At 56.8% G+C, this 21525-nt stretch overlaps 1 protein-coding gene across 1 annotated transcript in view; it reads right to left on the reverse strand.

The window, feature by feature from the left end:
• The window catches only part of LOC120873249 (c-Maf inducing protein), a 205459-nt gene that overhangs the window by 50703 nt on the left and 133231 nt on the right, over positions 1 to 21525 (reverse strand). The window contains exon 3 of the mRNA XM_040254068.1: positions 17035 to 17085. Within this exon, the coding sequence (XP_040110002.1) occupies positions 17035 to 17085 (51 nt within the window). The remainder of the gene's footprint in view (positions 1 to 17034; positions 17086 to 21525) is intronic.

Raw genomic sequence — 21525 nt, forward strand, 5'->3', positions numbered from 1 at the left:
AAAGCCTACAGGGGCCTCTCCCCGACGTCTTCTGCACTCCCGGGAAGAACGACCACGTGGGTAGCTTCCTTGGCTTCCCTGATTCCCAGACAGGCCTCTGGCCTCCTCATTTCTCTCAAGCTAGCCGTGAGTGTGCATGCTGACCGTGCCGGGCAGCCGTGCCCTGCCCAGCCAGCGTGCTTCTGGGCCGGGGGTGGGGGTCCCTGACATTGGGGTGGGGCGCACTTCCGATCCTTTCTGGCCCTCCAGAACGGCCTCTGTTGAATCCTTTCTGCATGAAGCACCATCCCTTTGCCTTCAGAACCAACCCAGGTCTGTGACTGGCCCACATGTGTCACTTCCTGACTGCCCATCTGGGCCCAAGTCTAGATCGTTACCCTGAGACCATCATCCCATCTCAGCACCCCCTGCAGACTCTGCAGAGACCCCAGCTTAGCCAATACAGTTACTGTACTGTTACTGCTGGACTGACCAACCAATAGATGGATGAATCAAGTACACCCTCCGGGACTTGGGTTTGTCAGGATGGGAGTCGGGACACCCACTCTGAGTGGGTGGGGACTTTGGCTCTAGTACGGAGGGGCAGGGAGTAGAGGAAAAGACGGAAAGCGAGACTCGAGCCTAGCCCTGGGGCTCCCTTGCCGGCTGGAGGGGAGGGCGTGGCCTTCTCACCCAGCAGAGCCGCTGTTTCCAGCAGTACTGGCCACCCCAGTCCAGGGCGCACCATGCGCCAGGATAATGGGCTGCGACAAGAGACACAAGAGCACTGGCCGTCATCGCTTCTGGAGGGCTCCCCACAGATCAGCCCCTCTTCAGCAAAGCACCTTTACAATTTCTCACAACCACTCATGGGCATTCACGTTACAACCACTTCACTGACAATTATGTCAATGTGAACGACGTGATTAGCTCCATTTTACAGTTAAGAAGACTGAAGGTGAGAGGTTAAGTCACGGAGCTGGTAAGAGCCAGAGCGGGAGCTGGACTCAGACCCAGCTTTGGATCCGAGTCCTGACCGCCAGGCCACTCTGAGGGGCACGCCCGAGTGCTTTCTCTGCCTTGATCGACGCTGCTGCCTCCCGCTGAAACAAACGAGAAGCCCTTCAAATTGAGGTGCTGAGCCCAGGGGCAGGTGGAGACTGGCTGCCAACTGGGCACCTAGCTGACATCTGCCTGGGAAGCCTGGGGAGCTGGGTAACCTGTGTGAAAGAAGGGGGGTGAGACCCTGGCACTCTGCCCCCCGAAGGCAGTCTCCCTGCAGTCATTACTGCTTCCAAGGAAACAGCAGACACACGGGCACAGTGTCCTGCTTGCCGTCTCCAGAGCATGGGCTGGTTGCCTGGGAAACCAAGCATCTGGCTGGTGAGGCGATGAACTGGTCGTGGTGCCAGGCTGGCAGCTGGGTACCACATCCTACTTAGCTCTTGGGGACTGCTACCACCTTTGCAAAATCTAATCAACCCATGGATCCGACTGACTGCACTGAGAAAATTCTAGGTGGCTGTTCTTTCCTCTCAGCTCTGACCCCAGGGGAAAGGGTCAAGCCTCGTCTGTCTCCTCACTGTTCTGTGTGGTGGTGGAACCGCTGGGGACACGTGGAAGGTGCTCTCAGTATTTGTCAAAGGGAGGAGATTCAGAATCAGAAAGAGAGCTACAAACAGCTTGGTTTTCTCAATTTGCTGGCATACTGAGTGCAGCACTTTAACAGCATCATCTGTTAGGATTTGAAAGAGCTTAGCTGAAACAGCATCACTGCCACGAGCTTGGTTCGCAGTGGTACGTGTTGGCCGTTATCAGCTATCACACCAGACCCTTAATCCTCCCTGCCCACTGCAAATGCAGGAACCACCTGCAGGGGGGCTTGTTAAAAGGCAGGTTCTAACTCAGTAGAGCCCATGGGGCTTGGGAGTCTGCACTTTGAAGCAGCTTGCACGTGAGAGCTGCGTGAACCGACCCTGGGGCCTGGTCTGCTCCTCCCCAGGGGGCAGGCACATTTGCTCGGTCCCTGTGACACATGGAAGGGGGCACGGAGGGGTTAAAGCCTCGCCGGAGGTCACGCAGCTGGCGCTGTGGGTTATGTCCCCCACGTGGTATGTCAGAGTCCGAGCCCCTGGTGTCTGCGGCTGTGACCTTCTTTGGAAATAGGTCTTTTCAGACGCCATCGAGGGAAGATGAGGTCATGCTGGAGCAGGGTGGGTCCTCGTAAAAAGGTCAGGGGAAGACACACACAGGGAGAAGGTCAGGTGAGGACGGGGGCAGGGACGGGAGCAAGGCTCCCACCAGCAGAGGGACGCTGAGCGGCATGGCAGCCCCCAGAAGCTGCAAGAGGCTGGGAAGGAAACTGCCCACACCCTGACGTCCGAGAGATGGCACACTTGTGCTCATGCCGCCCAGTTTGTGGTCCTTTGTCATTGGAAACACACAGCTGGGGAGTGTGAGAGCAAGGCGGGCCTGGGGGGCCTGGCTCCTGGCCTCCCTGCTTCTGCCGTCTCAGCTGGCCCTTCCCATCCTTTTCTCATGCGGAGGTGCTGCCAGCAGCCTCTCCCAGCTTACCCTTGGAATCTGCTGGGTTGTCTCTTCTTGAGCTTCCCTGGTAGCTCAGACGGTAAACAATCTGCCTGCAAGGCAGGAGACCCAGGTTCGATCCCTGGGTCAGGAAGATATCCTGGAGGAGGAAATGGCAACCCACTCCAGCATGTTGCCTGGAGGATTCCATGGACAGAGGAGTCTGATGGGCTATAGTCCATGGGGTCACAAAGAGTCAGACACAACTGAGCGACTATCACTTTCACTTTTCACTTTCTCCTCTTGGGAAAGGCCTGACCCCCTGTCTCTTCCTTGCTCTCTCATTGACGCCCACCCCCAGCTGATGACCTGAGCACAGAACCTCTGGTCCTGTGCTGCCTCAAGGAAGGCCAGGCGGGGACGCCTATCCATTACTGCCGTCGCAAGGAGCAGGCTGGACGCCCAGGGAAGCTTCAGAGGGAACTCCCGAGAGGACCTCGGCACAGGCTGACTCTGGGTCCTCGGCACAGGAGTCACAGGGCAGGCTCAGCCCCATCCCTGGTTTGGCCCTCAGGTGTGTGCAAAGTGGGGCATCTCTGCATTCAGACTTCCGTTCTGCTGCTTGTGAGCTGTGCAGCCGCAGGCAAACCATACCACCTCCCTGAACCTTAGTTTCCTCATCTGCAAAATGGGGCTAAGAGGTGTGCCTGCCTCTGGCAGCTCTGACGAGATTGAATGTGGTATTTCATGCTGAACCTTCTAGGTGTTTAATAATGCTAGCCATTGGGCCAGTGGGGCATTGATTCAAGATAGTTAAGTCTGGAGAGAAAATAAAGGTGACGAGAAACCTCTAAATGCCCACTGACAAGGAAACGCCTGAACTAACCATGGCCACGGGCAAGGTCACACCAGCAGCAGGTAAAAGGAACGAAGCGCGGCCAGTGGCCCTGCCGTGGACCCAGCCCCATGAGCCACATGAAGTGTCGGAGCACACGTGGGCGGGCAGGGGAGGACCACAGTGGTGGTGGGTGCAGGGCCCCGAGGAAGAGCTTTGGCTTCATGAAACGTTTCAAACTGCTGCAGGAAGCCAGAGCTGTGCTGAACATTTAACTTCAAAGCAGTGAAGAGAAACACCCCCAAAGATTTCAGAAACTGGGATCATGGAGGTGGTGGTGTCCCTGTCCACAGACTCCTTAAAATTGGGCAGAACCCCACATTCTTAGAAGGAGCTGGAAAGTATCTGAGATCCTGTTCTCCTTGATTTTCCACTGTTCCAGTCGATCACTTTGTTTTTGAAATGATAAAGACGCTGACCGGAAAACCAGAATCGGACAGAGCGGTGTTTGGAGGGGACTGCTACAGAGCACAAGGGCTCGCGGAGTGCTCACCGCCGGCACGGTCGTGAGCTGGCGTCCATCATTCCACGGATTCCGAGTACACACCCTCCCCCCGCTTAAAAGGGTACATGAATCCAGCCCACATCATACAGGCTGGCTTGTTTTTAACCTCACCTCTGCCCCCCACCACACCCTACCCCAGCACCCATGCCAAAACCATGACATATGGTTGGCAAACGTTTTCTGGGAAGTGGCCAGGTGATAAATATTGCAGGCTTTTCGGGCCACGCTCTGCTGTTGTCGCATGACCGGGGGTGGGGGTGGGGCGGCTGGGTCCCCCTGAATCTCTTATTTAAAAAAAAAACAAACAGGCGATGGGCCAGTCTGTCAACCCCCAGGGGTATCAGTTCCCATCGTCCTCCTTGGCCACACGCAAACAGATGCAATTGTACAGAGAGCTGGGTTTTGCTCCCAGCCTTCGCTGTTTGGTCCTTCCTTTCGTTTTACACAAAGGGCATCACACTGTACATAGGTCTCTACATCCACACCCCGTGGGTGGAAGTGGCCCCACATCAATTAGAATAGATTTTCCCATGCTGAGTGTTGTCGTAAGCCACCTCAAATGTCACCAGGCAAAGGCAGCATGTACACTTAGAAAATGAAAATCAAGCAAACGGAAGTCTTCTCTCCTGACCTCAGCCAGAGCTCTGGGCAACTCCTTTGCGTGGCCTGGGCAGTGGTCTTTGGGTGCTGTGACTGCCACGCATCAGGGACCCGGCAGGGCGGTCCCCTGACCAGACAGCCGGACCCTTTCCAGGCACTCTGTGTCACGGAGCTCTTCTCCAGGGACCACTGCCTGCCCCCAAGGGGGGCCCCTCGGTCCAAGAGGGTCTTCCACGGTCCCTGGGATCAAAGCCCAGCCCGCCTCCAGGCTCTCACATACCCAGAAATGTGTCCTGCTTCCCCATGACTATAAACTCAACCCAGGATGTATTCATCACTAACAGGAAAGGCTGTCTTTGAGGAATCACCCCCGGTAGACTCAACAAATAAATTAAAAAATGCAAATACAGTACCGAGGCTGCTCTTCTGCCAGGTGGGAGAGATATCCAGAGCAAGTTCCGCTCCCCTGAAAGGCAGACGACAGCGCGGGGCTGTTTGCCTTGGGCTTGAAAAAGAGAACTCTCTATCCCAAATAAGGAGTTCCCGGGCTCGGCTTCAGGCGGTAGCATCTCGACAGGGGCCTCCGCTGTTTATTTGACTCAGAACTTTATCTGTAGTTCGCAGGACTTCAAAGGCATCTGATCTGCTTGGGCCTCGTGCGGGGAGCCTCGAGGCCTCGCCAGGCTGCCTCCTCTTGGGCTGGAGCCATGGCTCCTGCTGCAAAGGGCCTTAATTTATGAGTGCCTTGGAAAAGGACCCAGCTCCCCAATTAATTCACCTGCAGTGGATCAGCAGTGTTTGTGTCCAGGCAGGCAATGAAGGTGCGCTCGAATCAAAGGGGCACGGTGTCCTCCTGAGTTCCTGAGAACGGGGTCTTATGGGGAGGAGTCACTAGTCACTTAGGCAGGCCCAGGGCAAGGTCAAGGCAGATCCAGGGGTGGGACCTGGAGGGCATTCACGGCAGTGAAATCCGAGTGGCCCACATGGTGGAGGAAACGCTGGCAGAGGCAATCCAAAGCCGTCACAAAAGATCTCAATGGTCTAAAGCTGAGAGGGACAAAGAGGAGGCTCAGGCTGGGGGCTGAGTTCTGCCTGATGTACAGGGGAAAGTTCTTTACTCTGAGAGTCACTTTTCTGGTCTGCAAAATGGGGACATGAAATTAAAAGATACTTGTTCCTTAGAAGAAAATCTATGACCAACTTAGAATATTAAAAAGCAGAGACATTACTTTGCCGACTAAGGTCCGTCTAGTCAAAGCTATGGTTTTTCCAGTGGTCATGTATGGATGTGAGAGTTGGACTATAAAGAAGGTCGAATGCTGAAGAATTGATGCTTTTGAACTGTGGTGTTGGAGAAGACTCTTGAGAGTCCCTTGGACTGCAAGGAGATCCAACCAGTCAATCCTAAAGGAGATCAGTCCTGAATATTCATTGGAAGGACTGATGCTGAAGCTCCAACACTTTGGCCACCTGACGGGAAGAACCGACTCACTGGAAAAGACCCTGATGCTGGGAAAGACTGAAGGCGGGAGGAGAAGGGGACGACAGAGGATGAGATGGTTGGATGGCATCACCGACTCCATGGACATGAGTCTGAGCAAGCTCCAAGAGCTGGTGATGGACAGGGAGGCCTGGAGTGCTGCAGCCATAGGGTCACAAAGAGTTGGACACGACTGAGCCACCGAACTGAACTGAATCCTACCTCCCAGGGCCACTGTACCATCCCACTGAATCCTACATCCCAGGGCCACTGTACCATCCCACTGAATCCTACATCCCAGGGCAGCCGATGAAGAGGCTGGAAAACAGTGGGCATGTAGTGCGTGTCTGCTGAGCTTTCTCCCTTTCTTCGAGATACTGCAGGGGCTCTCCGACTGCGTTGTGTACCAGAATCATCTGGAAAACACACCTTGCTGCACTCTCCTCCCCCACCTTCCAGTTCATGAGACAGGGGTGTGCACTGCTAGTAAGTTTCCCGATCACATAGAGGCTGCTGGTCTGAGAGCCCCACTTTGAGAACCAGTGAGCCATGGTGGGTCCACTGTGGTGGAAAGGCCTGGAAGGAAATAAAAACTGTTCTACACAGAAAGTTCATCGCAGACGCTGACAGAGGCTCTGAGAGCCGACAGTCACCAAGGGTCTGCTGCAGCCCACCACCTTCGCTCAGTATCAAGTTGGTCTCAGACCTCCTGGGTGTGCTTTTCAGGTTCCACGGGCTCCTGGACATCTGTTCCAGCCCAGAGGTCAGCCAAAGGATGACCTCAGAATGGCATCCATTCTGCCAAAGGCTGCTATCCATGCACCCGCCCGGTCCCTGCCACCTCTCCAGCCCCCACCTGGACACAAACCACTGTGGCCTCCAGCTGCCAAGGTCGGCAGGCTCCATCTGAGTGGCTTTAGGACCCTGGACAGGGGCTCTCTGTCCATTTCAGAGTTTTCTGCAAAACCACCCTTGGGGTCTAAGAGAGCACCAGGGTACAGATGTGGAGCCTCTGCCTTTGTCTCAGGATCAATTAGCCTCCCTCCCAAACCCCATTCCATCCAGAGAGCAGGCTGCCCCTGGGGTGTTTTCTGGTCCCCCGGTGAGGTAAGGATCTAGTCCCTCTGCGGGGCCTGCTCTTTTTGGAGGCTATGTTTGGCTTTGTCTCTGAGCAAACAAGCAGGCAGGAGCCTCGGAGGCAAACCCAGAATGGCAGCCCCACCCCCCTGCCGAGAGCTGCCAGCCTCCCCAACTTGGGGGATCGCTGCCCACCCCCCCAGACAGACTCCAGCAGAACAGAAGGTCTTCCTGGTCAAGAGACAGCCCTCCCATTTACGTTTTACAGACTTATTTGAAGAAAGAGAAAGGAAGAGAAAAAAATTCTGCCTTAAACGGCAGAAAACAAATTCACCCGCAAAGCGTTTACGTGGAAGGCTTCCTTGTGTGGTGGGGTGAGTCATCAGCCCCGTCAAAGCGTGCGTGGGATGACAAGCTGAGCCCCTGGGCCCCCTCCTCGTCTGGGAGAGAGAAGCAACCCACAAATGTGCTTCTTTCCTGGCTGTGTGGCGAGCCGGCTGTCACTCGCCCCTTCTGAGGCCGGGGGAAGGCTGTCATGCGGGCGTTGTGGGGTGTCTGATGTCCCCGAGCCCAGAGCTGGGGCAGCGCGGGGTGGGGACAGGCTTGGGGTCCCAGAGATGTGGTGCAAACCCCAATCCCCTGCTTCCTGCCCTAGGGCTCAAGCAGGTGCTTCTTCCAGGCCCCCCAGGGCTCTGCACTCTTGACCTTTTGAGGGCGATGGTCAGAGGGCTCCGCAGGGGTGAGGCTATACGAGGTACCCTTCGCTGTCCCTGGTCCATGGACGACGGGCACCCGCGTCGCCTGTCCTTTCTCTCAGACACTCAACTTCCCGTCTGAACAACGGGGTTTCTCTCAAAGATTTAGGTCCTGCCGGGCTTGACCCTTGCCTGAACGAGCTACTACAAAACCGTAAAAAGCAATGAGGTAGGTAGAGCCGAGCGCGCTGTACAAGCTTGTGTGTGAGATCAACCACGGGACGTGACAGAAGGCTGAGGGAGCAAGGAACGCCCAGCGTGGGTAATGAAATCCGTGTGGGGCTTTAAAAGGAACTTTGATGACAACCTTCTGAAGGGCTCCACGAAGCTAACAGGACTGCCTCTGGGAAAAGGAACTTGAGGGAGGAGAGACTGTGCGTTTCAAACCTTTCAGAATTTCCCCAAGGACTGAGGACATGTGTAGCCGTCACTGGTCTCAGCTGCCTCCAGCAGATATCTGGGGAGCGACAGACTGAAAGGGAAGATGGCAGGAGGGAGCCGTCCGGGCTGATGGGAACCCAGGCGTTTGAGACTCAAGTGAGGACAGCAGTCAAAACCCACACGACCCACAGATTTGCGCAATTTGTTATGTCTAAGTTACAGCTCCATTTTTTTTAAACTTAAAAGTGTTTACAGAGGTCTATGGATAGTGGCACATTCCGCACCCTGCCCCCGCCGCCCGTTTTCTCTGTCCTTTTTACTATTCAGAGGAGACCTTAATAAATGCAATTTTAAATGTCTCACCTCAGTACTCCTGCATTCCATTATCAGGTGTATAAACTGGTTTGGATCACTTTGGATAACTGCTGGGGAAGCATCCACCAAAAGGGACCCTCTGCCTACCCAATGGCCTGACCTCAAAAGGATGTAAACGTATGTTCACTCAGAGATGTGTTTATAACGGTTCTGTTCATAATAGCCCCAACCTGGAAATCTCTGTCTGTAACAGAACGAACAAACTAATAGTCTATTCATTTAACGGAACACTATCGAGTGAAGCAAATCACTACTACACAGGATATTATACGTTGCACAGATAAATCTTAAAAACGTAACTTTGAGCCGAAGAAGCCAGGCATGCAGGAGTTTAGGCTGTGTGACTCCATTTACCTGAAGTTCAGGTCTGTGCCAGACAAATCCATGCTGTGGGAAGGGAGGAGAGTGGGTCCCTTGGCGGGCGGTGAGGTGCATAGGAGCCAGGGGAACTCTGTGGGGAGGGGGGGGCTCCAGGGAGGTGGTCACATTCTCTGTATCAATCTGGGCGGTTACAAGATCAATTCTATACGCATCTGTGGCATTTTTAGCCAGTAGTATTGCTTGATCTGTGTACTTTTCTACATGTATGCTATCCCTTCAGTGAAAAGTCTGCTTCAAACACAGACCAAATCGCTCTACGTTGATTCCAAAGAGACCTCTGGTTGAGGAAGGGCCTGACACTCACTGGGGCTTCCGTGCCTCCATGGGCTCAGACAGGGGACTAGGCCACCCACCCTCTCCATGCCCAAGGCGGTGCCCCCTTCTACCAAACGAAGCGGGTTGGAGACCCACCAACCACCCAGGGTTCAAATCTCAGCTCCGCCTAGTTCTGGCTGTGGACGAGCTCCCTGGCCCTCTCCGCTCCCCCTTCCAAATGAACCTGCCTTTGAGAAGACTGACAGAGAGCGTCCACTGGAGCCTCCAGCACAGCCCCAGGCACTAGCAGGCACCTAGTAACTGTTCTCTCCGGTTACGGTGAGGAAAGCCCACAAGAGCATGAGCTCTCCTCCCCAGGGCGCCCTGCCCTCTGCCACTTGTTAGTTTCAATCCCTGAAGCTCCCCATGTTATTACTTTCAGGGCCCCTGATGGCCCACCAGGGGCCAGGAGCCGCGGCTGCGAGTCGCTGGAGACCGTGGCCTCCAGTGGGTTGTGATGAGCGCAGGTGCAGAGGCGGCCTGGCTGGACTCGCCTCGGGAAGGGCCTCTGCTCCCCGGGGTTGGCTCTGCCACTGGGGCACCTCCTGCTGGGCATCCCCTGCAGTCTTGGACGGTGATGGGCCCCCTGCCTCATGGCGGGGGAGCCCCCGTTACGGTTCTCTGTGGAATCCCTCTGATCCCTCTTAGGAAGTCACAAAGCCCTCTTTGACCAAGTGCCAGAAACTAATCTGGACGGAATTCTTGCCTCTTGGACCTGGAGGAAGCCGACCTGTGGCTGGGCCTGTGAAAGGGCCGAAGAGGCCACTCCCGGCTGTTCCCAACCTGCTCCCCACCCCGGCTTCACCTTCCCACTCAGGGGCAGGATGGCCGGCACCCACGACCCCGCTGGGCAACTCGGCAAAGGCTCCTGAGAACATGCCTCAAAGAGGCACGGCCCGGAGCCGACGGGACTGGACGTGGATTCCCAGTCGCAAGGCCTCCACAGGCCCAGGAGGTCACTGAGGCAGGGGTCGAGGGGAGCTTTCGCTCCCTCTGTTAACTCAGGGTGACCTACAGGGCTGCGTGGAGAGGGGTCTGCCCTGGGGGGTGCAGTGACTGCTTAGTGCCGCCTGCCTGAGGCTCCCTGCGGGGGAGGGGCGGGTGGCACACGCGCGGTTCCCACGCGCCTTCTTTCTTCCAGAGCCTGTCTTCTGGAAACTATCTACGCAAAGGATACGAGACTTCGGTCACTAAAGAAGAATAACTAACACTGATCCAGTGCTTATTCACACGGTAGGTGCCATTTCTGAGTTCTTTGCTGCTATTAACCCATGTGACTCTCACAGCACCCTAAGAGGCTTGGTCTTAATGTGACCCCCACTTGGTTCAGGAGGAAAAAAAGAGTCCATGGAGGAAAGGAGCCAGTCCAGGGGTCCCACGGCCCATGGGGGAGGTGGAGCCAGGGTTGGAACCTGGGCAGTCTGGGGCTAGAAATGTTTCTCTTGGGGGTGAATTAGCAATACGTGGAAAGAGTCACACACAAAAAATATACCTCTATTGCCTGTCTAGCACCCACTGTTCTGGAAATCTGTCCTGAAAGAGGAGTTCTAAAGAAGTGAAAGCCTGGCTACAACGGAAGGTCATGTCTTCACTGTCTGTAATTGAGGAGAATGGGCACTGACCAAATGGCCAACAGCAGGCCCTGTGGTCAGCTGTGCGTGACCTCCTCACAGGTGTGACGGACACGCTGACACGTCTAAGGACCTGGCCACAGCTGCCAAGAGGCTGTGCAAATGGAGACAGAGCCTGGAAGGGCATCGGGGGGTAAGACCAGGGAGCAGGGTGGTCCCTGGCCTCGCTGTGGCCATAGGGGTGCTTTCACCATGACTAAAGAAAGGAGCAGGTGGCGGGGCAGGGGGTAGGCCGTGTGGAAATGGCAGGAGGGGAGCACAGGTCGCCACCTCCCCTCCAGACACGTCGAGCCCAGCGCGAGTCACCCAGGAGCCTGTGGCACAGGGCCCGGAGCCAGGAGCCAGGTGCAGGCGGGTGTGTAAACGGCCGGTCCTGAGCGTGACCTTCCAGGGCCGGGCCCAGAGGGTCTGCCATGTCCCAGAAAATCAGGTCTTCCGTGAGAAGCAGGGGACTGCCGCCAGAGAAAAATGCAAAGCTCTCATGAAATGCCCCTGGCACACGAGGCGTGAGGGCAGAGAGGCGACAGGGACGCTGCGGAGCAAAGCCCGCAGGTGTGAGGGGGGAGCTGCCGGTGTGTGTGCGCATCTGTGCACACACGTGTGCAGTGGGAGCCCCGCTCCCCGTGGCTACAACCTGTGTTTGAGCCCCAGCTCTGCCACCAAGAGCTGTGGGCCCTTAAGCCAGCGTGTTGGCCTCTCAGCCTCGGTCTCTGCATCTGGGAGACGGGGAAACAAGAGGCCGAGGCCCCTTCTCAGGGCTGCGGGGATCCCCCAGGGTGCCGAGCAAGGTGCTGGCACTGGCTGGGCGCAGGAGGAGCGCCCTGGACAGGGTGGCGGGGCTGGACTCGGCCTTGGCACGCGGGTCGAGAATGCACGCTCCGGGGTCTGCAGTGGGCACAGCACGGTATCTAAGGGCCAGGCGCTGGGACTCAAAGTGGCTCCCCACTACTCAGGAGGAAGGTCAGAGTCGGGGATGAGGTCCTACCCTTTCTCTCGGGCTCCCGGCAGGGAGGGCATGAGCTTGGGGCCTTCTGTCCCTCTGACCTGGCGCCTGGGGACCCTGCCACCTGCCGGGCCTCTCTCCTTGCGTGGAAACAGGGGTGACGGGCCAGCCTTCCCAAGAGGGTGCCCAGTGGGAGTGGGAACCCAGGCTCTCAGCCCCACATCCGGCAACCCCAGTTCCTCACCTACCTATTGGGGGCCCTCACAGAGGCTCAGCCCGGGGCCTGGTGTGGAAGCTGGATTGTGACACCATGAAGAGCAACTGTCTTTGGCAATGGCCTTCATTCCCTGCGTCCCTTCATCCATGAGACCAGGGAGCTGGGACCATGCTGAACAACTCTAGCAGGCGTACTGACAGGGGCACTCCCAGCTAGGCAGTGCCCTCCAAGGACAGATTGCCACCCCCCACCCCGATCTTACAGACACTCCATGGGGGCCCCTGTGAGGGCTGGTGAATACCCGCTGGCAGCTGACCAGGGCGTGTGTGGTGACGCTCCCACAGCCCTGGCAGGGAAGCCTGTCTTCACACATGGACCTGTGAGCGAGGCACTACTTAGTGATCTTCCCATTTCACAGATGAGAAAACTGAGGCCTCAGTAAATACCCCCCCACACTCAATGTACTCAAAACACAGTCTCTCTGCAGCACACATGCACACACAGGCACGGACCCCACCTTCTTCTCAACCCACCTACTCTGTCCAGCAGAGGGACAGGCCCTGGACAGGGGTGACTAAGCAGTGGTGGCCGCCTCAAGGGCTAGGGAAATTGCTCAGGGATGCGGGAGGTGGGCAGCCAGCCGGGGAGGATGGGGGCCTGGACTGGGATTTCCCCAGCTTCCCCCAGGGGGAAAATCACCTTGGTTTTCAAGACTTCTGGGCAATGGCCCAGGAACCCCTCCTCAGGAAGCGAGAAGGTGTTTTTTAGAGCTGGAGGCACCAGAAGTGCCGGCTGCACAAAGCAGGCATATCGTGCTTCTCAGGGCTCCTTCGGGGCAGCTTAGGGCACGTCTCCCCCTAGCCGGGTCCTCAGGGCCTGTGGTCCAGGGCCTGGCGCACCCGGACGGGCCTGTCCCGCACAGCTCGAGCAGCGGGCCTCTTGCCTCAAACCCAGGGATGGGCCAGTCTCCTCTCAGCTTTGCAAACACACCCCGGACCCTCCCACCTGAAGTACACCCTAGCTCTATCACATAGACCTGGTCTGGTCCCTTGTGAGCACAGACAGGCCTGGCCCCTCAAAGCCTGACGTGCAGGGACAGGCTTGTGTCCACAGGACAGGGCTTCCAAGTGCATCTGAGACAGAAATGAGGCCTCATTAACCCAGGATGACTGTTTACGCTTCCACACCCCCAGGGATTGGCCTCAGGGCCCAAACCCAGCAGGGTAGGGCTGGCCTCTCCAGGGAGCCCCCAAAACACTCACTGCTCTGCTCCGGCGCACCCTGGGGGGCTGGCTGCCACCCCAGCCCGCTCCTGTTGGCTCCTTTCCTCCTCCTCCGGGCCCCGGCCCCCCCTCTGCCCCCGCCTGCACCTCCCTGCCCCAGGGCGGGAGGCCAGGAGGAACAGCAGAGCTGCCTGCAGACTGGAGGGGGCAGGAAAGGAGGCCCAGAGCCAGGGACGTTGAGGGTCACCCCCTGTCCCCTTCTGGGGGCTTTGGGATCTTGGACAAGTGGCTCAGAGTCCCTCACTTGCAAACATCAACAACAGCGGACCATTTGGTAAGCTGAGATGACGCTCAAAGCCCTGTGCCCCTCGGAGGAAACACTCCCAATGGGCTGGGACGGTCGGGGTGCGCTGGAGAGCAGCACTGAGGCCAGAAGAGCGGCAGGACCCCCAGGATGCAGAGAGGCGAGGACGTCACACAGGTGTTGTTCTCGGACTCTGCCTGTTCCACAGCGCACCTGGAGGTCGATTCTAAGATGTGGTTCTCAAGCTTTTTCTTTTTTTCATTACGGTTCCCCTAAGGAGCCTTTTAAGACACTTCCATCCCCATCCGTCCTGATCCCACTGAGGCTAAATTCTAGAAAACAAGATTCTGTTGAGTAGACTGAACTACATTCTCTACACACCACTGGAATAAGTAGGCATTTCTAAGCCCCAAACACTGATTCCGGCCCCCTTGGAGGCAGTGCCACACCTGTGGAGAGTGCCCTGGGAGGGCCCCAGTACTGCTGCGTAAAGACTCCATAAAGCTACGGGACACAGCAGGTAAGAGGCAGCATTCTTCACAAGCAGAAAAATTTCCCTATGTTGCCCTGCAGCCACAACACGGACATGCATGGGGTGTAAGGGGAAACGATAAATACAACATTTAGAGAATTAAAAACTCAAGCTGAGGTTGTGGGATTTCGAATGTCCTTAATTTTGATGTTCTATTGATTTCAAGTTAAAGGTAGAGAAAAGCAAAGGAAAGAAAAAGAAAAATCCCAAACGGTCAGTGGCAAATATGGAGGAGAGAGTGGCGGTATCAGGCAGGAGAACCAGGACACAACCCGAGCTGGGCTGAGCGGCCGAAGCGCGGGATCGGGCGCAGGTGGATCGGGCAGGGGGCAGGGGGGCCCCGGATCCATACTGAAGCCTGCTGTGCGACCATGCGCAAGTCGCTGGACCTCTCTGAGCCCTCACATGTGCTGAACAACAAGGAGCAGGAAAGCGCCGAGACATGCCCCGTGCGCCGCAGATACTCAGCAGCTGCATCTGACGGAATGAACCCTTGCTGGAATCTACGCAAACCACAAGATGGATCAGCTACAGAGCCGGGATTCAAACCCCGGGCCTCTTGGCTCATTTCACCAGCCAGCAGTCCCTCAACACCTTATGTTTCTTTGCCATTTTATAAGGAAGCGGAGAGTGCCTCCCTTCAGTCTCTCCAACACTGAGCGCAGCCCCGGGAACGACATCAGGCTGCTGCCACTGAGATGTCACTGCCACCTGGCGGCAGCACACCTAAATTACCGGGGGCGGGGGTGTCAAAGGCGACGCATCTGTGCTGCGCTTCCGTGGACGGCAGCCCACCAGGCTCCTCTGCCCATGGGACTCTCCAGGCAAGAATGCTGGATTGGGCTGCCATGCCCTCCTGCAGGGGATCTTCCCAACCCAGGGATCAAACCCAGGTCTCCTGAACTGCAGGCGGATGCTTTACCATCTGAGCCACCAGGGAAACCCTACACACTCCTAAGCCTACGACAAAAAGTGCTTAAACAGTGAGAACACAGGTCACCATCCATCAACCAGGCAAAAGGGCCACTCACTACTGGGCATTTGTTGATTCCTTGACACCCTGACCTGAGCGTGCTTGCTTTTGTTTTTTGGGGATAAACACATACATGCTGCTGTATTTAAGCGGGATAACCAACAAGGAGCCAGCAAACAAATAAATAAAACAATGCTATAGAAAAATAATAAATAAAATTTAACTGATTTAACAACCATTAACAAACCAACCACTGCCAAAATGGAGCAGACATCCAGGTCTTGATGAGAACTGCTAGAAGCCCAGGGCTCCCCATGTCGGTACCTGCTCAATCAACTGTCTGCACCCCACATGTGCCTGAATTCGTACATTTCGAGCTTGTCACCTTTAAATCATCCTCTGGCTGTCAAAGTCTCCCGAAGCTCCACTTTTCACGCCTACCATCTTAGTCATCGCTTGTGGCTGCGTAGAACTCACACATGTCACAAGCGCTGCCTTTCAGGAGTTCCCAGAGATTCCGGAAAGCGGCTGGAGACAAAGTGGAGCAGGGCAAGGCGACAAGCAGAGGGGAATCCACTCAAGACCACCTCTTCCTTGACACTGACCTTGGTCACCTGTTCAAAGAGACATTTCCCCAACCTGTTGGGTGGGCAGTAAGTCTCCATCCTGAGCTAAGAGAAAGCAAGGTGCTCACTCACTGAGGACTCACGAGGAAAACAAGCATGAGAGGAGGAACGGAAGAGGGAAGCTCTGAGCAGGCAGACGCCGCTGTCCACGGCAGCAGGGCAGCCTCTCCTCGCAGGGACCACATCACACTGCCTGTATTCCTCTCTCCTGCGACTGGTCTGGCGTTCACCTCCCAGGGCCCGCCGGCAGGTCCTGATGTAGGCCCCGCCTGTCCCGGGACACCTGGCTGCAGAGATCAGGCCTCAGAGAGGATCTCCCTGCAGACATCAAGGTCTCAGCAGCACCTGCCGCGTCACAAACAGGTACCTCCCAGGGCCTTCCACCTGCGTTCAGGAAGCCCCAGGAACGGGCAAGGCCTGGGTCTGAACCCAGCTCCGGGCTTGTATCAGCTGCGGGAGCTGGGCTCGGGTCTGGCCTTGCTTTCCCCACGGAGAAAATGGGAGCAATGATAACGAGCAGCCTGACGAGGGTCAAAGAGGCACAATGCAGCAGGCGCTCAGTAAACGCCAGTCCCTTCCCCGTACAGCCCCAGCTTGGAGACTCAGGCTCAGCCTCAGAGACAGCCACCTGGGCACAAGCGAGAGGCCCTGCCGCTGTCGGGGGATGGGGGGTGGGGTGGGGAGCCGTCTAGGGGACCTGGAATGTCAGTTTCCAAGGCCGGGTTTCTGTCCTGTGCCCAGCTGCGACGAGAGCCCCTCCAAAGGCGTGACAGGAACGCGGAGTGTCCCCTGGTCCTCCCCACACGACACAGGGCCTCAAACCCCGCCCAGGGCCAGCCGCTCAGCTCCACCGCGCTCCAGCTTACTGTAAAGGTTGGGGACCATCCCATGCAGAGCTAGAACCTGAAAATCAGGCCAAAGAACCAGAGAGTGGAAAGGAAGGGAAGCCTGCGGAAATACAGCTGGACTTCTGCATCTCTGATAAATTGTCCTCTGCTGCCAACTTCAAAAGTTACTTTCAACTCATCACTTAGACTCCCTCAAGTCCTGCCGCCCGGAGCTGCTCAGGTGAGCTCCTGTTCTGAGAGAAAGCAGGTCTACGATCCTTCTGGAAGCTGGCATGCCGCGAGGTTCCCAGGCAGAGTCAGGGGCCAACTGGGCAGAGACACAGCTTTGGCATTACAAGGGGGCAAAGTATCAACCATCCCAGAGGGAGGTAGGGGCTTTCGGACAACAGGGCCAAGCACCCAGGAGCCTGCTCTCCAGCCTCCGGGTGACAGAGTGGCACCTCGACTGAGCACCGAGCCGGGACTCACCTTCCACTGCAGAGAATGAAACCACTGGTCTCGCAGGTAGCTGTTGGCGGCCTGCAACGAGAAGAGGACAGTGGGGGTCAGTCACCGGCTGCAGCACCTCAGAGCATTTTACAGGCCAGGCGGAACCCCTCATGTGTAAGACCAAACCGGAAGTGGTCACCCAGTGGACTTGTCTGAAATAAGACACTGCTCTCGCCTGCCGCTTATTCTGCTGGGCAGATGATGGTGGCTGCAAGACCTTCAACTGCACACACTATGTCAGCTTCTTCAGGATCAGAGAAGGCGCCAGGATGAGGGGGGAAGAGGCATGGGGTGGAGGGTGATAGGGATGAGCCGCCTGGGTGCTCCGGGCGCCAGGCATTTGCCATCCATGTAATCTGTCTCACAAAGGGAAAAACTGAGACCCTGAACGCTCACCGTCAACTGACCACATTTAAACCCGCAGCCTGTCTTCCAAGCCTGTGGGTTTAACCACTGCACCCCCTGCCAACTGCAGACAGCCACGGTAAAGACCAGGCAGCCTTGGCCTCAGGCAGAACTAGTAGATGATACACATCCCCGTTCGGGGAGCTCGGCCTTCCGTGACTGACACCACGCCAGCTGCGAGCCTCCGGGCCACTCAGGGTCAGACAGCTCTCACCCCCGATTCTAGCATGTCTGCTGATGACAAGGGCAGTATTCACGGCGGGTCTGCCAGGTGCTGGACGCTAGGCCCTATGCCCGGACGAGCTCATCCCGTCCTTAAGTCAACCCCGGGGAGCAGGCACTGCGGGCCGTGGTGCAGACGAGGAAACTGAGGCTCAGGAGGTTGAACTCATCCCCCAAGGGCTCACAGGCAGCAGGGGTGGGGGCCAGGGCCTGGACCCAGCGGCCTGACTCAGGGTGAAACCACAGTGTGACAGCATCTCAAGTCTGCCACTGGCCACACCCAAGGCAGAAATGTAGCACCCGTCCCCTGCCTGAGCCCCAGCCTGCCGTTCCAAGTGGCCGACTCTGATGGGCAAGAACTCTGACAAAGGCCAGCGCCTCTCTCCAGGCAGGAATGCCTGCCTTCTTTCCCTGAGCCACGCGCACACACACATAGGCACACACATGTGCAAATGCACCCAGTATGTGCATCGTGGGCTCACTCTCATTCAAGGAGATTCAGCGCTTACAAATGAGCTCCCCTGATCCCTGGCAAACCACAGATGAAACCCCGGCTGCTCGCCCAGGCCAGTTTGGGGAAGTCTCTGAGCTGCAGCAAATGAACCAGTCCAGTGGCCCGTGGAGCTGGGAATCGGGCTTCCATGGGCAACCTTGGAAACCCCGAGGGACTCCACACAAGCACCTGGAGGCAATGTGAGTCTGTGCTGCTCCGAGTGGGGCAGTAGGCTGGGGGACTCCCTCCATGGGATGCAGGAACCTCTGCAGTGGCTTAGTCTCCAGAAGCCCCAGGTTCAAGGCCCCTGAGGACCCAAAGCCTGGGACACCTGACTGGGGCGGGGCAGGCCGAGGGAGAGTCTACCACAGGGCCCAGGAGCCCCCTTGGAGGGCCCATGGGGGTCATCTGCCAGTGCTGACAGAGCTGTGGTCTCAGGACAGCTCGTGGATGGCAGGGTGACTGAACACAGCCCACACTCAGCAAGACCCCAAACAGTGAGAGCAGCCACAGAAGATGCCCACTGAGCATGATGCCCCGCACGTGCCAGCTGCAGGGGTCAGGGCGGAGCGGCCTTGGCCAATGCGGTGCTGACGAACGAGCAACAGCAGGCTCCCCTGGACAAACAGCCCTGACCGCGGTGTGCACGGACGTCCACACTGACGCCCCTTGGCCGATTCCAGGCTCCCAGGGGACGACATCCCTGGACCAGAGCTAAGACAGGATCCTGGTGGCTCTCAGGAGCTCGTACAGGCGGGAATGAGCTGCTCCAGCATGCTTCACGCCCACAGCCATTTCTCTGCTTTTCAACAAACCGAGGTGATCAGGGACAGGGGAGGTGTGGCAGGTCGAATGAGGGGCCTCCAAATCTGTCCATGTCCTAACCCCCAGGAATGTGTTCAGTTCCGTTGCTCAGTCGTGTCTGACTCTTTGTGATCCCATGGACTGCAGCATGCCAGGCTTCCCTGTCCATCATCAACTCCTGGGGTTTACTCAAACTCACGTCCATCAAGTCGGTGATGCCATCCAATCATCTCATCCTCTGTTGTCCCCTTCTCCTGCCTTCAATCTTTCCCAGCATCAGGGTCTTTTCAAATGAGTCAGTTCTTCACCTCAGGTGGCCAAAGTATTGGAGTTTCAGCTTCAACATCAGTCCTTCCAATGAATATTCAGGACTGATTTCCTTTAGGATGGACTGGTTGGAATGTTACCTTTGTGCAAAGGGACTTTGCAGACCAAGTTAAGGACCTTGATGTGGGGAGATTACTCTGGCCCCTCTGGGTGAGCCTGTGTAGTTTCTATATAAGAGAAAGACAAGATCAGATGAGAGTTAGAGACGGAAACAGAGGTTGGAATGACGTGGCCATGAGCCCAGGGATGCAGGCAGCCTCAAGAAGCTGCAGATGGATTCCTCCCTAGGGCTTCAGATGACCAGCCCTGCTCACACTTGGAAGTTTAGCTCAGAGGAATACGTGTTGGATTCAGATCTCCAGAATGGTCAGTATACAAATCTGTGCTGGTGTGTTTTTTTTTTTTTTTTGGTAGATCTTAGTTCCCTGACCAGGGATCAAACACAGGCCCAGAGCAGGGAAAGTGCCAAGTCTTAACCCCCGCATCAGCAGGGAATTCTCAAACCTGTGCTGTGTTAACCACCACAGTCAAGGAAATCTGCCTTTTGGCAGCAGGTGTGACCCTACCACCTGCTCTCTGTACCACTGGGCCCCTGGGAACCAGGCTGGGGAACCCGAAGGCGCCATGCTGATGAAGGGAGAGGCTCTGGTCAGGGCGAGGCCCCCACCCCGCAAACAAAAGGGTGGGCCAGCAGTTTGCTCCAGGAGGGGGAAAGCGACTTGTGTGACACCCTCGCAGTCACGACCCGTGTCTTGATGCTAGAGACAGGGAGGCCACAGCAAGAGAAGGCCCTCCTGCTCCTTCCTCTGGCTGGTTGAGTTTCGGAGAAGGACAGAGGCCATGGAGGGACATCCGGAATCCCAGGGCGGGCAACTCAAGGTGCCGTCCCGGGGAAGGCAGTGTGGAGTAGACAGAGTCTCCACACTGCGTGGGGAGGGCCGAGCCTGGATGACGGCCCCCAGCCCCACCGCAGGGCGCCCAGGGCACATCTCTGCATCCTGAGGGTCTGTCCGTGGAGCCGGGGCCCAGCCTGGGAAAGAGGCCCTGGAGGCAGGCTCTGGCGGGCGCCAGCCTCTCCTGGCGATAAATCTTTCGAATCATGCAAGGGCCTCGTTCCAGGCAAATTCTGCCTAATTTCCTCTTCGAAAGTTGCCAAGTTCCCTCTCATTGTTGTATTGTCTGGAGAGGTGAGAAAAACAGCCAAGGGTGCACGGTGGGTGACTGTTCCCAGGTTCGCCCTCCCCGCCCCACTTCTTAGGGGAAAAAACAGCACGTGCTGTGCAGCCGGAAAAGGTCTCTCTCTCTGGTTTCCAGTAAGGAGGGCACCCGCCCTGTCCTGCCCCGGCTGCCAGCGTTTGGGGTAAACAGTGGCCTGGCCTCCCCGGGGGCTTTCGGGAATGTCACTGAGATGAGCCGGTCTTGGAAACAGTTCCAGAACGCAGCAGCACTCTAGAGAAAGCGGGGTAGGGTGGGGAGGGTCCCCTTGCTCCTGGTCTCGCCTGAAAAACCTTGTGGTCCAAGCAGTGGGCTCTGTCCACTTCTCATCAGTGACTGGACAGCCACTGGGGAGGCATGAGATCCCTGGGAGATGATCCGGGTCTTCATCTCTGCTCTGCGACTCCACGGGCCAGCAAGGAGCACCCACCTCCCTGCCGCCCGGCACCATTCATGGGCTCACGGAGTTACTCCCCACGATGCAATGCCAGCAGACAGGGCATTAGAGGAAGAAAGAAGATAAACAGGTCCTTTCTGCACCCGGGACTCTAGTAACACCATTAGGGAGCTCACCCTGAAACAAAGCATCCACAGACACGCCGGTCGGACCCAGGCTGGAGGGCGCGCGCCTTTGTCTGCTGACTCAACCTGCTGGCGTGTTGCTCGGCGTCTCTGAGAGTGCTTGTCCTTTTCTTTTTAATATTCATTTATTTATTTATCTGGCTGTATCAGGCCTTAGTTGCAGAAGGCGGGATCTTTTTTTCCTTTTTAGTTTTGGCCTGAGGGTCTTCTGTCCGTGGCATGTAGCATCTAGCTCTCTGACCAGGGATGGCAGCCGGCCCCCCTGCCTAGGAGGCCTGGAGTCTTAGCCACTGGACCTCCAGGGAAGTCCCCTGAGAGCATTCCTGAACCTTCCCTGAACTCAGGTCAGTTCCCAGGGGGTCTGAGTGAGGCATCGGCTCAAATTCTCACAGAGCAGCTACGTAAGGATGAGGGGAAGGGAG

The sequence above is a fragment of the Oryx dammah genome, unplaced genomic scaffold, assembly GCF_014754425.2.
Source record: "Oryx dammah isolate SB20612 unplaced genomic scaffold, SCBI_Odam_1.1 HiC_scaffold_13, whole genome shotgun sequence".
NCBI classification, from domain to species: domain Eukaryota; kingdom Metazoa; phylum Chordata; class Mammalia; order Artiodactyla; family Bovidae; genus Oryx; species Oryx dammah.